The sequence below is a fragment of the Dermacentor silvarum genome, chromosome 11 (assembly GCF_013339745.2).
Source record: "Dermacentor silvarum isolate Dsil-2018 chromosome 11, BIME_Dsil_1.4, whole genome shotgun sequence".
In the NCBI taxonomy this organism is placed as follows: domain Eukaryota; kingdom Metazoa; phylum Arthropoda; class Arachnida; order Ixodida; family Ixodidae; genus Dermacentor; species Dermacentor silvarum.
The window spans coordinates 42,550,197-42,565,099 of record NC_051164.1 but is presented as its reverse complement, the minus strand read 5'-3'; the positions used below and the strand labels follow the sequence as shown (position 1 = coordinate 42,565,099).

Genomic DNA, 14,903 nt, shown 5'->3' with positions numbered 1-14,903 from the left:
GCGTGCTCACGTGCGAACGCGCATGCACGTGCAGAAGAAGAAAGATGCCTCGCTGAAGTGTCGACCATGGAGCACGATGCGGAAGACAGGACTCCTCCGAAGACCTCGAAAGACACCAAGGCCACGGAAGCCGGCGGCCTCGAGACGGCTCCGACCAAAACCCCGAAGCGCGTCAGGGGAGCCAAGAAGTCGGCTAAGGCGCCTCAACACGACAAAGATGCGAACAAGGAGGACGACCTGTCCAAAGGCCAGGACCAGAGACGGAAGAGCATGACACTGCGGCGACGCGATTCCAAGAACACAATAACCGCAGGCGAACAGGGCCACGCCGCCACCGGGTCGACCGAGCACAAGACGCTCCCCGCCGCCGAAGCACCGACATCAGACGTAGCCGTCGTCCCTGGTACGACGAGCAACCAGGAACCGGCAGCGTCGGCGGCTGTCGCAACGAGCGACCAAAGCGGCGCACCCACCAACCTGGATCAAATACCGGCGAGTCACGGGATAGAGGAAACGACAATCCCGCCAGGTGACGCCGGCGAGAACGCCGCCTCGGCCAGTGGTGGTCCAGCTCAGCCCGCCGGGCACGAAACGGACTACACGAAAGCTAAATCCTCGAGCTCCACCCGATTGCGGCCCGCAGGGGGAAGTAGCGACACTTTAGCGACGGGCGTACCAACCCGGGTTGCGACGGGCTCGGGCAGCGACGAGGATGCGGCCACGCGAGTCATAGGAGCCAAGGCGAGGCCTAACCAAGAAGCGAAAGCAGGGAAGCGGTCGAGCCGGACGCGGACGCCGCATCTACGCGCCGAAAGCCCTTGAAGGCGCCCTGGATGTCGAGGGTGCCGCGGGCCGAAGAGGTGTCGACCAAGATTGCGGAGAGCCGAACCGTGGTGAGTGTATCTGTCGGCGACCGTGGCTGAAATTCTGCTCACTGGTGTGATTGACGAAACACCGAAGAATGCTGTTGAATTAGCCTATCTTGATTAAGATTTCTTTTATTACGTCAACATGAGGAGTGTGTGTCAAAGTGGAAAAGTGTATGTGTGGAAGTACAGGAAGCCGGTCACGTGGTAAAGGTATAGAGGCAACGGGAGAGCTTACTGCAAGCATACAGCACGACGGAGGCCAGGGGGTCAATTGAGAGTGTTCCTTGGAACTTGCACCAAGCTTGAAACTTATGCAAATGCCACGTACATCGACAGAACCAAGGTTGTGTTGTTAGCCGTCGCTTCGAGAAACTGATTATTTTGGCGTTCCGCCTAAATAAACAATTAGGCTTAATTAATCAACGGCTCAAACATGATACTTAAATGAAAAGTGTCAGTGAGAAAATTGTAGCGAAACATGAAAAACTCCCGATACAGCTTTCTGCTGCTCAATACGTGCTTCGTAAAAGTGCTCTGAGCGTGAAACAAGCCCGCGAATGCACGCAAAATGCGGCCAGTCGCGCGGCAATTTTGCGTGTATTCGCGGGCTTCTTTCACGCTCAGAAAACTTTTATGTAGCATTTGTGTAGCAAATGTCTTATTTTTAGTCCTTCTGTCGCTCGGTCTGTCCGACAAAATGTTGTCAATGTAGATATTTGCATTGCTCCACGCAACCCAACACGCAACCCCAAACAAACAAAGCAAGATTCATACAGGAAGGTAAACACATCTGCCCTGGCAAAGATGAACTTAGAGTTGCGTTCACTTTTATTTGGAACAGGCTGTTCCTTCAAACTTGGTGGCCTCTAAATGTCTATGCTCATTGGTTGTTTTTCTGCCTGTTTATACGAATCGACTACAGCGAGCAAACAATTGAAAACAGGATAGGCATTCTCAGGTGTTAAGACACGAAAAACAAATGCCTATGTTTAGAGCTGCATGGATTTTGGATAGCCGCAGCTGTTCCTTCGCCGACTTTGTTTGCAATCTAAATATTAAACTTCTAATATTTCAAAAATGTAGTGGCCCACTGGCATCGCTTATCTATGCTAATAATGATACAGAAACATAACACGGTCCTCCACAGACAATACATGCATATCGTGCGATGTACTTACCATGCAAAAGCTTTGTGGTTAGACACGGACTGTGCTACGATAAACACAGCGGGTCTATATCTTAGACCCGCGGGTCTATATCTTATTCCCGACCGATCACATCTGCCGTCTTCATGGTAGTTATCATTTGCCTGATCTTTTTCCAGAGCCGGCCAGTCGCGGAACGCATACCGGCAACGTGCTACGCCGCCATTATCATCGGCTCACTGGCGTCGCTAGCCCTGGTCGTGTACTTCGTGTCTCGGACCGGCTCTAAACAGGTTCGAAACGACACGTGCAAGACTCTGGCCTGCGCACAGTTCTCGAAGCGTCTCCTCGAGTCCATCAACAGGTCCGCGAACCCCTGCGACAGTTTCGACCGCTACGTCTGCGACGGGTGGCGCAGCGGCCACGACCTCAGCGTGCACGAGGACGCTTTCCAGTCGATCCTCGGTAGATTGTACAGCAAGGTCCGGGACATGCACGTGCCAAAGAAAGGACAAAACGCCTTTGAACGCGCGGCGGCCTTCTACCGCAGCCTGCGAATGCGTCGGAAAGGGCGACTGCAGTAAAGATAGGACGTCTGACGAGCTCTCTGACGCGAATTTGCTGCTGACCTACGCGGGGGTCATCTGGCCACGCAGGGCGAAAAATGCCGACGCCCTCCATACATTGCTGATCACATCGGTCCAACTCCGCTGGGGCGCCATCTTGGCTTTCGACTTCTCCGAGGTCGCCGGAGAGAGCCAAGTGTTCCTGCGCATGGCGGAAGAGCTAAACCTGCTCAAGTGGAAATCGGACGAGCAGCTCCACTCAGCCGACAGCCGCCAGCGCTACTTCGAAGCCCTGCGGGACCAGTTCGCGCCCACCGCGGACAACTCGAGTGCGGCCAATGGCACCGACACCTTCGTCACCTACGAAGAGACGCAAAGGCTGGAGTCGACGATGCTCCGTCACTTCTTTCACGTGGCGCCTGCAAAGGTGACGCAGAGGATTCCCGACCGGACCATGTACCACACTGTGGCCAGTCTGACGAAAGAGCGCTGGAGAAACTACCTCAAACTTTATTTTCAACTGCTGAACGTGACGGGCCGCATCGTGTTCCGCACGAACGCGCTTGATCTGGTCTTGCAGCTGCTGACGCAGTGGCGCGACCACGGCGAACAGGCCATCCACCTCATGCTGTCCTGGTGCGCAGTCCAGATGGCGGCGTTGTTCGTCAACCAGAAGCTCATCGTCAACTTCTACGGCTCGAAAGGAAAGGCCGAGGTCGCTCACGGGGTGTCCTGCTTCAGCAAGGCATTCCGCATCGTTGGCGATGAGGCACTTTTCGGGTGAGCAATCGTGTTGTCGCTTCGGCCTCACACTACATTGCCAACTTGTTATAATGCACCGCCATTCTGCGAAAGCGAGAAGAAAGTGTTCTCGCGTATAACATGCGATTTCAGCGAGATATTTTGTACGTAACACCGCAAAATTTTCAAAATCGGGTTAGCCCTCTAGCCTCGGAAGCTGTGCAAACTTCGGCAAAGAAAAAAGTGTCGTTACAATTGAAGCTCCAACCCAAATCACATCTTTTTTTTTTCTTTTATATATACGGGCGCTGTATATTACTACGCAAATGTTCGGCGATGACTCCTACCCACCCAAATGTGCTGGAATGTTCTTTTCCTAGTCGAGAAATTAGATTGATATATCAGACCCCGTTAATGATAGCATCACACTAATGAAATCCTTTTTTTTCGTGTAAATACCTTAAATAGGGCCTTTGATACACCGTAATCGATCAGGTATTCGCAAGAATTGTAGTAAATTTTATTTTGACCATGTTTGTATCACAAACGCCTTCCAACACTGACTTTCATGTGCAATGAGTCATGTACGGAGCCCCGGAACATGGTAGATCTAGTTACGATAAACATATACGATCATACCGTATCACATACGAACGCACTGTAAGATTTAAATTCCAACGCACTGTGATGTACATCGAGCAAGGCTGCTGCAACTTTTGTTCCTGTCAACACGTGGTCTCTTTTCTCAATTACCGGAAATTAACAGCTGTTTTGATTTGCGAATTCCGCCACTCTGCCCTGGCAGCAGATAGCTGTTTAAACGTTATGCCTTCAGTAGCAATATAAACTATGAAATCTTGTAAACTAAAGTGTGTCAGTCGTGCTTGCTGTTGCAGTGTTTTTGTAACTATTGTAGTAATAAAATAAAACACCTTTATTGCGTGAAAGGAAGGAAATAGCCCTTTCCACCTCACTTTGAACGTCTACCGGTTTCGTCTGAGAAGGCGTGCTGCTCAGCCGCGCATCCGTGTTGTAGCTATTGTGGAATGTTGTGCGCGTAGATTTTGGCCTTCGTGGCAATATCTGGTTTCCCTGGAAGAATGACCGACCATAGGAATCGTCGGAACCATACGAATTGGCGGATGGCCAAGGAGTGACTCTTATACCCGCGTCACACGGGCACAGTTCGAAGGCCTTCCAGTCGATGGCCTTGAAAGGCCACAACTACATCGACTCAAAGGCGCTGCTACACAGCACATTTGAAAGGGCCGTTGATTTATGCGTTTCTCGCAAAAGTTGTGTGGCACTGCGGATCATTGCTTTCGTTTTCATGTGACCAAAAGTTAAATGATAATAAACCCACGTAAAAGCACAAACATTTATTTTATTCTTCTTTAAACGTATTAATGAATTGTGTATAGATTGTTATACATATGCTGTTTTTAAGTACTAGTTGAGTAGCGAGAGTGTAGCAACGTTTGCGCCGCTCGATGCGGCTGGCATTGCTCAAAGTCCATCGGGGTTTCGATAGAGTTGTAGGGTGCTCCGTTGACTGGAGATACTATTGACTCGGCGGTCTTCGAAACCGCCCGTGTAGCAGCTCGAACTTGACATTTGAGTCAACGGACTATCGGTTGGGAGGCCTTCCAAACACCCGCGTGACACGCGTATTAGACACAGAAGCTCGGATCAGACGACGAGATGGCCATGTCGGGGCATCAGTAGAAAGGAGGGCGGCAGGCGAAAGGAGAGGACCGTGACGTCATCGCCGCTTTCACTCGGTTTGCTATTTACGTTTACGCCGTCCACCACCAGGAGAGGCGTCGCCGCTGACTGTAGGCCTGCCGTGGCCTGAGGCAATGGTGACGCGGTTGGACTCGGCCAATGGAAGGCACACAAATCGTCTCTACCCTGTCTTTACTACAGATCCAGCAAACAGTTCTTGCCCCGAAGGATGCGGTCTACGGCTGCGAACATGACACTAGGCGTGCGAACTGCCTTTCGTCGTCGTCTAGAGCGGTGGAAGTTCTACAACGACAGCGTCACCGTCGTTCAAGTCTGGAATTCCACCGCCGTGGCGCTCAAGTACTTCACTGGCGCTAAGCAACCAGTCCGTCCAGTCGGGTGCGTTAATTATCTTTCGCCTTGGCCTTCCATTCACTTGGGAAAAATACAAACTATTTGAGCAGGAAAAAGGAACACAAAGGGAAAAATGATATCGCCCATATTACCAAATTATCCATCTTCTACCAACAACGACACTCTTACGAAACGGCGTTAGAACGAGATGCGTGTTGCGACGCCACCGTTAAATGCCCGCAACAGCTCGCCGTGACGTCACAAATTTTGGTGCCGTCGCCTCGGGGCTAGTGTAAACTTTTATCGATATAAATGAAATACATTGTACTCTAATAGAGTCAAAAACCGAACGTTAGTGATTCTCAAGAACTTTTGCTGAACCACGACGACCAAAATGCGGAAGAAATACTTTGCGATTTGTGACGTAACACTGACAATCGTTCCTGGGGTTCAGACGCGAAATTCAAGAACAAAGCCTTGCCCAATTTACTTGGGCCACACAACAAATTTAACTTTGCTCACACACAAATTAACTTTGCTCACGCACAAATTTAGCTTGGCCACGCACAAATTTCAAGTTGGCCCACTCCCAATTTCTAGTCGACCCACCCACAAATTTACGATGGCTCAGACCTAATTTTCAAGTTGGCCCAGCCCTAAATTTGAAGTTAGCCCAGTCGCAAATTTAGGTGGGCCCACCCCAACTATAGGCTTTCCCATGCATTTTCTATTGCGCCCTATGTATCCTATGGGTATGCATAAATCTGATCGTATGGGTATTTTCGCAATTTTATTTGAAGCGACGCTGCTTATGACTAGGGTTCCGCGGATTTTTCATGTGCGCAAACAAACATGTGGGCTGATCCTTGATAGTACAGAAAGGGTCCGAGCGCAATGGCACATACCCCTGTGGACTCCGGGTGGTGGGCTGTGCAACCTCTAACGCGCCCTTGAACCACCTTTGTCATACCTGGGACCCGAAGAGGTCCCAAGCACAAAGGTAATTTCGGATATTAGCCCAAAAACCCGACCCGCGTCGGCCATATAAACGTACGCACCGCCCTCTCTTTGTCAGCGTTCCAAGCGCTTGCGTATTTAATTTCCTTTCATTCCGCTCTCCCGTGGGGGCGGTGCCGTCGAAACGTCACGTGTATCTAGTTTCCTCCTGCTCCTCGTGGCGGCGGTTGTGTCCTCGCCTCTGTCCCTGCCATCGCTCTTCCTAGGCGCGTTCCTCCTCAGGAGTCCGGACTATAAGCGAATATGATGGAATTATTATAGTAATAAAAGAAGTGATACGAGAATGTGTGTCACAATGACCACCGATCAAGGCAATAAATGTGTTCGCACCTTTCTTCAAAATTATTTGCCACCTCTGCGTCGTGTGCAGAACAGCTTCGCATGGTGATCCACCTTCACAGATTGCAATGGCGCATGATTTCGTGTTTCAATTGTTACTCATCGCTTATATAGCTACCGATCATCTACATTTACCAATGTAGCGGTTAAATGTCTTAACTGCCGAAAGTACGCATTTTTGTGCAGACACCAGGCATTACAATTTTCGCGTGACGGACACATTGTGTTGGGGTGCCGCCTAAAAATGCTTACGCCTTGAAAAACCAAAGTGAGGAGCGGCAGCGGAATTCATGGCGGGGGGGGGGGGGGTGATGGAAAAAGTAAACATTGCGCTCAGTATACGTGTACCACCACTCGTATACTGTCTTTCCTTCAAAGAACTTTCGCAATATATTTATTGAAACCCATGAAACGCAATTCCAGCGTTTTTTCACAGATTGCAGGAGAAGCCGTTTCAGTGCTCCTTGAAACCAATGAAGCCATTTCGATGCTACAAACAGTCGATATAATTTTTTGTAAATCGGTCAGAGACGTGTACTGTGCCGGCCATTTGGAAAATCGTCGATGTAATTCCTCGTGTTTAAATCGGCCAATAAGCATTCATTTCCAACTACAGGCCTATCTCATTAACGTGTACCTGTTGCAACTCTTAGAGCACATAATTCACAAACATGTTCTTCAGTATTTCACTACTAATAACATATTGTCGACGCAATCAACATTGGTTTCCGCTCTGGTTTTTCTACAACTACTCAACTCATTGAATTCACTCATGATATCGCTTCGGCTCTAAATAATCGAGGTCAGGTAGATGCCATATTCATAGTTTACAGCAAAGCGTTTGATACGGTGTGCCACAGAAAACTTTTTAGGCTCAGTAAAATTATTAACGATGACAAAATACTCGGTTGGATAGCTGATTGGCTACATTTAAGGTCTCAATATGTTACTTTTAATCACGCACAGTCATCGTCGCCCACAGTCACTTCCGGGGTACCGTAGGGCTCGGTCCTTGGGCCGCTGTTGTTCATTATTTGCATTAATGATATCACACAGGTCATTAGGGATACACCAGTGAAACTGCGATTGTACGCTGACGACTGCGTGCTCTATACCACAATAACTAACAGACAAGATCAAGAGGTTCTCAACAATGTATTTGCGTCCTTTTGTGGTTGGAGCAACGCGTGGCAAATGAGTATTAATTACCAAAAAACTGTACAAATGACTGTCACTAATAAAAAGCAGCCGTTAAGTTTCAGTTATAGTTGCAATGGGCACTACCTAAATTCTGTGAATACCTTCAAATATCTCGGAGTTACCTTCACTCAAAACCTAAAATGGCACCTTCATATTGAAACAATTTGTGCTAGGGCTCTTAGGAAACTGGGATATTTAAAGCGCACCCTCAAGTGCTCTACTAAGGACTGCAAATTAACAGCTTATAAATCCCTCGTCAGACCATTACTAGAGTACGCCTCAGTGGTATGGGCACCCTACACTGCACGTGACATTAGTAAGCTTGAAGCCATACAAAAGAAAGCAATACGGTTCATTTATCGCCGATATGACCGCAACTTTTCTCCCTCATCTTACGCATGCGCATTATCGATAGAACCTTGGCTCATCGACGCACACTTGAACGTATCACTTTGCTACATAAGATTGTACACGGCCAAAGTTGCATTCAAGCACCGATTTCCTTCAGTCGTTCCACTGGGCATGCCACGCGGCGTTCCCACCCACTTAATATTGTTCCTTTCAAGTCTTCTGTAAATTGTTTTAAGTATTCTTTTTTTCCAAGCGTTGTTCAAATTTGGAACAACCTAGCTGGTTCCTTGCGGGAAAAACCTAATGAAGAGTTTTTTAAAGAATTGTCTAACCACATTTTGTACTTACATTTCAAATTCATTGTATGTTGTTTTGATCAAGTGTCTAGTGTATCGACTCCTGCTATGTCTCGTGTATCGAGACAGCAGTATCTGTAAATAAAAGTAACAAATAAATAAATATGTGCTATTCACCAATTAGATGATTTGTTTCCCGTGAATCAGATCGCAATGTACCTTATGCATGGCTAACTACGGTAATATCCGTTCAAGATCATGGGATGGAAAGTTTACGACAACTATAAAGCCCGCTGCTGCTGCCCGCCGTTCAGCCGGAAACTGAAAGTGGATAAGGATTTGTGAATATACTTTTTTCTATCACCTTTGACGCAGACGGTGACATACGGCATCATCTCAGCAAAGGAAAGTTGGACATGGGTGACTCCCTGGTGGCCAATTGGTACTTGGCAGTCCGGTTGTCTTTCCACGAACCAACATCGCTTCGCTTGTCCGAGGACATCGAGAATTTAAACATGTACACACTAGTTCAAAGGTACGAAGACCCACTTGCACCCCCGCACCCCCCAACACATAGGCGCTGTACCGGTCACTAGTGTTTGATCTTGCCAGCCTGTAGGATCACTGCAGTGAGCCCGGTGCCTCTCCTGCAGAACTGGCATGGTTGCGAAAGTGATGCTTCGTAATCGTCTTAGTATACGACATGTTAAAGGTGGTCAGACCCCTGTAATACGATTACTATTGTAGCGCATACGGACGAAGACGCAACAAGGAATACGAAAGACAGACACGTAACTTTCATGTTTCTTCTTGCTTCCCGGTCTGCATGCGCTACAATAATATTCCAAGATTTCATACCAACAGGCCCGCATTGTAACGCTATTTGGTAATAAGACATTATAAAAAATTTGCCTCTGCTGTAGCTTGGCTGGTTAGTTGAGTCGTTGAGTTCGTAGGCGCCACCAGGGATGACGGTACGAGCTGTCATCCTCACAAATTGTGCCTTGCAGTGGTGCGACAAAGCTCACTGTAAGGCTAGCTCGTTGCTATATATATCGGTGCGCCCCTAAATCGAGTGGATTCTAAAAACGAGGTAGTGAATCACTGTTATACAGGTGATGAGATTTGCACAATATTTAGCGAGCCAGAGTCGTCTTGTCGAACATATTGCGCCACAGGAACACGCTCTGTAGGAGCTTTTTGTGTAATTGGAAAATTCGTATCAAAAGAATTATTTGAACGCAGCTCTTGCCTTCGTTGGTCTAGCTCTTCAGTTAAACAAAATTTGTCGAGGTCTCACCAAGGCCAAGCCACGCTTTTCAACTTCTGGCCTTATGTCATGTTTTCTAGCTGCGCGATCGTACAGAGTTCGCAATTGTGCTTTTGCAAAGCCTGCATTTGGCGCATGCGCAGTGGAAAACAGTCGCCGGACTTCTCCCTGCTGCCGTACGCGTTCGCCTTCCCATACTTCGAAGAGGGGGCAACGCGTGCTCTCAACTACGCCGGCGTGGCCAGCTACATGGCGGAGGCGCTGAGCCTGCTCTTCCTCGACGCCTACGACAACGAAGCCGAGAGCGCAGCCGCACTCACGGAACACTTCGAGTGCATGGAGGGCGACGTGCCGGACGTGGTGAGTGATAGCACAGCGTGCCGGCACACCGAACATGCTTTGGCCCTTGCGGACGCTAACAAAGCGCTGCCAGCGAGGCACGCCTTCTCGACTAAGTGTTTTATTTATTTATTTATTTATTTATTTATTTATTTATTTATTTATTTATTTATTTATTTATTTATTTATTGATAAGATTTTACGAACGAAAGCAACACCGGGGCTATGAGAGACACCGTAGTTTATTTTTCATTAACGTTTTATTCGTATTTAATTAAATAATTGATAAGTTCTACCCTCTAGAGTTCTTCAACGTGCACGTAAGTCTAAGTACACAAGCGTTTTCATTGCGATAGCGATTACATTGACACCCCAGGCGCATTATTTCCGTCGCCGTCGCCGTGATGTTCCTAAAGTCCAAGGGCGATAACGCCGTCGCCGCGTCCCGTATTCTGTACGTCCAAATGAAAGTACGCGAGGGGAGCCGACGATCGCGGCTCAATCTGGCGCCCGCCAGGGAGGAAAGCGGCGAGCAAGTCTTCCGTCGCGCGAATGGTCGAGGGGAATGTGTGGGAGGGAGGGTAGTGCTCCGGCAGGAAATGTGTACTTCGCGACCACGCGCAAGGGGAACTGACGATCACGGTTCAATCTCGCGCGAGAGGGAGGAAAGCGAGGAGGCAACGCGGGAGGTAGGGGGTGTGGCTTCTACTCCGCCAGCAACTGGCAGTCGGAAGGTCCGTGCCATCGGAAGGAGGTGACTGGCCTGTGATGTGCGTTGCGAAAGTAGGAGTTGCGAGATTTTTAAGGCTCGAAACAGTAGACAGCTGTGTCTGCGCCGAAACCAATGGCTTCTTGCGCGTCTGGTCCCTAGTGCGTCTCGTGCTGTTTCTAAGCCGCTTCCGGATGTATACGAATTCAGCCAATGGCTGCTTTGAAGTCATGAGGTGTGATTCTTGTGTGGAGCTTGGAGACTGCGTCGCCAACTGCAGTGTATGGGATGCCATCTTGGGCTTTGACAGTGACGGTGCAGAATACCGAAGCAAAGTCCGAGACCCGCGATAGGAAAGGGAGCTCGCCATCTGGGTATACAGCGGGGCAGGTGACGATCCTGTCGGCTAAATATATGTATTTATTTTTTTCTGAGACCTGAATACAGCCGTGGGACATAATCGCTTTGCAAGCGTGTTTGTATTGTCGACTGGGAGGGCATCGACGTGAAACGCATTTTTTTAAAGATATATGCCACGGTTAGATGCTAAAAGTTTAATCTCCATGTACGTGGGAGAATTAACGATCTCCACATGTTTGCTATTGTAAGAAAAAATTACCGACGCTTACCACATTCCTCAACGCGAAATTCGATCACAGCTCGATATATGTATTCATTTCACAATATATTGGCTGGCGCTGACAATGTCTCATGCGGCACGTTGCGAATGGAACGAAGTGTGGCGCGACTACTTCGCTAATCGGGACATCGTGAGAGGCAGCGCGTTTCTGCAATTCATTGCTCACACGCAGAGTTAAAGATGGAACTACATGTAGTAGATTGCCATGTTGCTGCTGCATCCCGCATTTTCCCGCAATATTGAGGAATTAGAAACCTACTTCAAAGCAACTTTCCACCGCCTGTGCAAACAAAAAGGTCGCCATCAATTTAGTCTCAAATTTCTCAAAAGCGGATGACATGACAAAAAAAAAACTATATACCTTAGAGAGAGATTTTCATAAATGTATGGGCATTTGCTCTGTCAACGTTTTTCGGCAATGTATGCATTCCATTGTTTATTGGTGCTGAGTAACATAGAATATTTGCATGTATCGTTGGATGCACGTAAATCCTCGATCATTCTTCCGTGATTCTGGCGAGTGTCTGTGCGAAAAACTGGACACCGATATTGCGAGTGATTGATTACGAGTTTATCATTATATATTACGTACAGGATCTTTAGTCTCTGTTTTGCTCCTCTCGTATAGAGGAATTCAAGATTCAGAGAACTTCGCATCTCCGACAGGCTATCAGTTCGCCTGTAGCAATTGTAGATGAACCTGGCTGCAATTCGTTGTACTCGTTCTAATGTGGCGATATTTTGTTTTCTCTGTGGATCCCACAGAGCTGAAGGTCCGACTAATGAGGTATAGCTGCAAGCTTCACCTGTTGGGGTGCTCCTGAAGGGTCTACGGCGAATAATGTGCGAAGAGCGCGTGCAGCAAATATTTTCAATGTGGTACTTCCAGAATGTGTACACGTTCTCAACCTCGCCTTCGTGCAGCTCGGCCGGAAGAACTGGGCTCGCCGCATGGAGCCCGTCTCCCTGCAGGTGGCGCTGGACGCCTACCACTCGGCGGGCGGCGCGGACACCGCGGCCGGCGACCATCGGCTGGAGGGCCTCGAGTTCCTCTCGCAAGAACAGCTGTTCTTCGCGGCCGCATGCTTCACCCGTTGTGCCGGCAGCGGCACTTTCTCGGCACGCAGCGGTCAAGCACGATGCGACGCCGCCTTTAGACACGTCGACGATTTCGCCGCCGCGTTCAGCTGCCCCGAAGGGTCGCCACTCAATCCGGCGACGAGATGCCACATCCTCTGACCGAGAGGCTCGGACGCATCTTTCATTTTATTCGTTATTATTGGTGTTCCTTTTTTTCTGCTTTTTGTTACGAATGTTGTTGGTACGGTGCGCCACGTTTCGTGAGGATCGAGGACACGAACTTCTTGTATATACAAAACGCGTATAATTTCGTAAAATTTCATAACGCGCATATTCAATATGACTTTCTATCATACCACGCTTCATGACGTCCTCATTCTTTTCACGTATTACACTGCCAACCGCGTCGGTCACTGCGATAAGATATGACAAGCAGTGCGTAATTCTAGCTCTTCGTGCATCTTGCTTTCTAGGAACGTAACCACATTCCCCCAAGTGTCGTTGCCATCACCGATAACGAACTTTGTTTTCACGTGATGTTAGCAAACATTGGATAACCAGGAGGAGCGGGATGATGTATATACGGTCCTGTGGGTAATTATGAGTATACCTTTTGCACATTGCTAACAGCCATGTGCGCACACTGGTTTCATGCCATCATTAGGAAAGACAGACATTCCGGCATGCGTAGAACGTGCGCAGAAAGTTTGTAGTACTTACGTCCTTACGCGAAGAAATGTGCCTTCTGTCATCTACACGGCTTTACGCGAGTGACAACTCACTATGACGGTGCTGCAGCTATTTAGTGCTAAAAGCAGCACTATCAAGTTTCGCGTTGTACGCGTTCTTTTAAATATACTGAGCGACTGGGGCATCAAAGCTGCTTCACTTGGCTGTTGCAATTAGGGTGGCAAACGTGCGAGCGGTCGGCATGGCCACGCAGCGGCCAAGTTGACGGGTGAAAGCTGTGCATTGAAGCCGTGTGTTGCACATTTTAGTATCGTACGGGCGGAACTGTCCACATAGACACACTGTTTGCATATTGGCATGCTGCTCTAAGATGGCATGTAGAACTTCCCTCACAATGGTGGCCAGAAGCAGGGTCTTCCGATTGTAGCATAGGGTTATCGGCTTTTATACAAGTCTCTTATAAGAATGTTTGCTTTGTGGTATTGTGACGGGCCCTAGTGTGTATGACCTGTACTGTGTGTTCTACTTTATGCTTTGAGATTTGTCATCTCGCTCTTTCTTTTCTCTTTCCACCCCTCCTTCCTATCTTCGATTTCTATGTTTCTGTCTCCTCCTTTCTCAAGAAGGCAGGCGTTGTGCCCCTTCCGGTGAACGCGGCTTAAAAAAATATAACCGGGAACTCAAAAAGGTGTGACATATTGCTAACGCATTTATCTCTCATTTACCGCTAAATCACCACCGAAGTCTTTTTAATCTCGTTATGTCAATTATGTTCTATTAAAGTAAGTGCTCGCACCATGTTATTTTGCTCTCTTTGGCCAGAGGTGACCCTAGCGCCACGAAAACAGAATAAACATTTATCAACTAAGTAAGTGTAACATCATTGCAAACATGTTCTACTTAATAAATACACCCTATGTGGAACAAATATCCGTAAGCGTCGCCTCTACTTCCATCTATGGTGTTCCTTGCCACTGCTTAACCTCTCATTTTATTCCACGTAAATTGCACTAGGTAAGCAGATATCTTCATCGAGTTACACATGGGTTCAACTTCGTGACTCATTTTTCCGAAATAAAATTTTTCCACTTAGTGGAATTATGTGGAACGAGATATAATCGTGTACCATGGGATTGATTAGCAGGTCAGCCGTTGTTCGCCTAAATTTTGAAGCGCGCCTATTTTTCGCGCCGCGAAAGGAAATACGACTCTCGCGCACACAAATGATTGCGATTCGTTGCATTTATAACGCAATTCTTTGTCTAAAATTACAAATTCGGGAAGTCTCAAGGCCGTTTCAAATCGAAAAGGCGAAGTTTGCATGTTAGTAACTTTAACGTTACAAACGTGAGTTCCACGTTAGTACGAAACTAATAGGTATGTAAGACCAATTTAAAAAGCGACTATGTCCCTGGAATTATTTCGGATTTGAAGAGGATAATGCCTTTCAAAGCATAGTTTTCTTTGTCTCTTTTCCTCGACTATCCCGCTGCCGGCTGGCGTATTGCTGAATAGCTTCTCGCGAATTCGTGGCTCATTCTGAAATAATGTCGGCGTCACGTAGTAGTCGTC

At 47.9% G+C, this 14,903-nt stretch overlaps 1 protein-coding gene across 1 annotated transcript in view; it reads left to right on the top strand.

Moving 5' to 3' along the window:
* LOC125941654 (neprilysin-1-like) overlaps positions 1-13,738 on the top strand; it is an 18,643-nt gene extending 4,905 nt beyond the window's left edge. The window contains exons 3-4 of the mRNA XM_049659432.1: positions 8,979-10,233; positions 12,486-13,738. Coding sequence (XP_049515389.1) covers positions 9,943-10,233; positions 12,486-12,800 — 606 coding nt within the window. The 5' untranslated portion in view covers positions 8,979-9,942 and the 3' untranslated portion in view covers positions 12,801-13,738. The remainder of the gene's footprint in view (positions 1-8,978; positions 10,234-12,485) is intronic.
* The last annotated feature ends 1,165 nt before the right edge of the window (positions 13,739-14,903 follow it).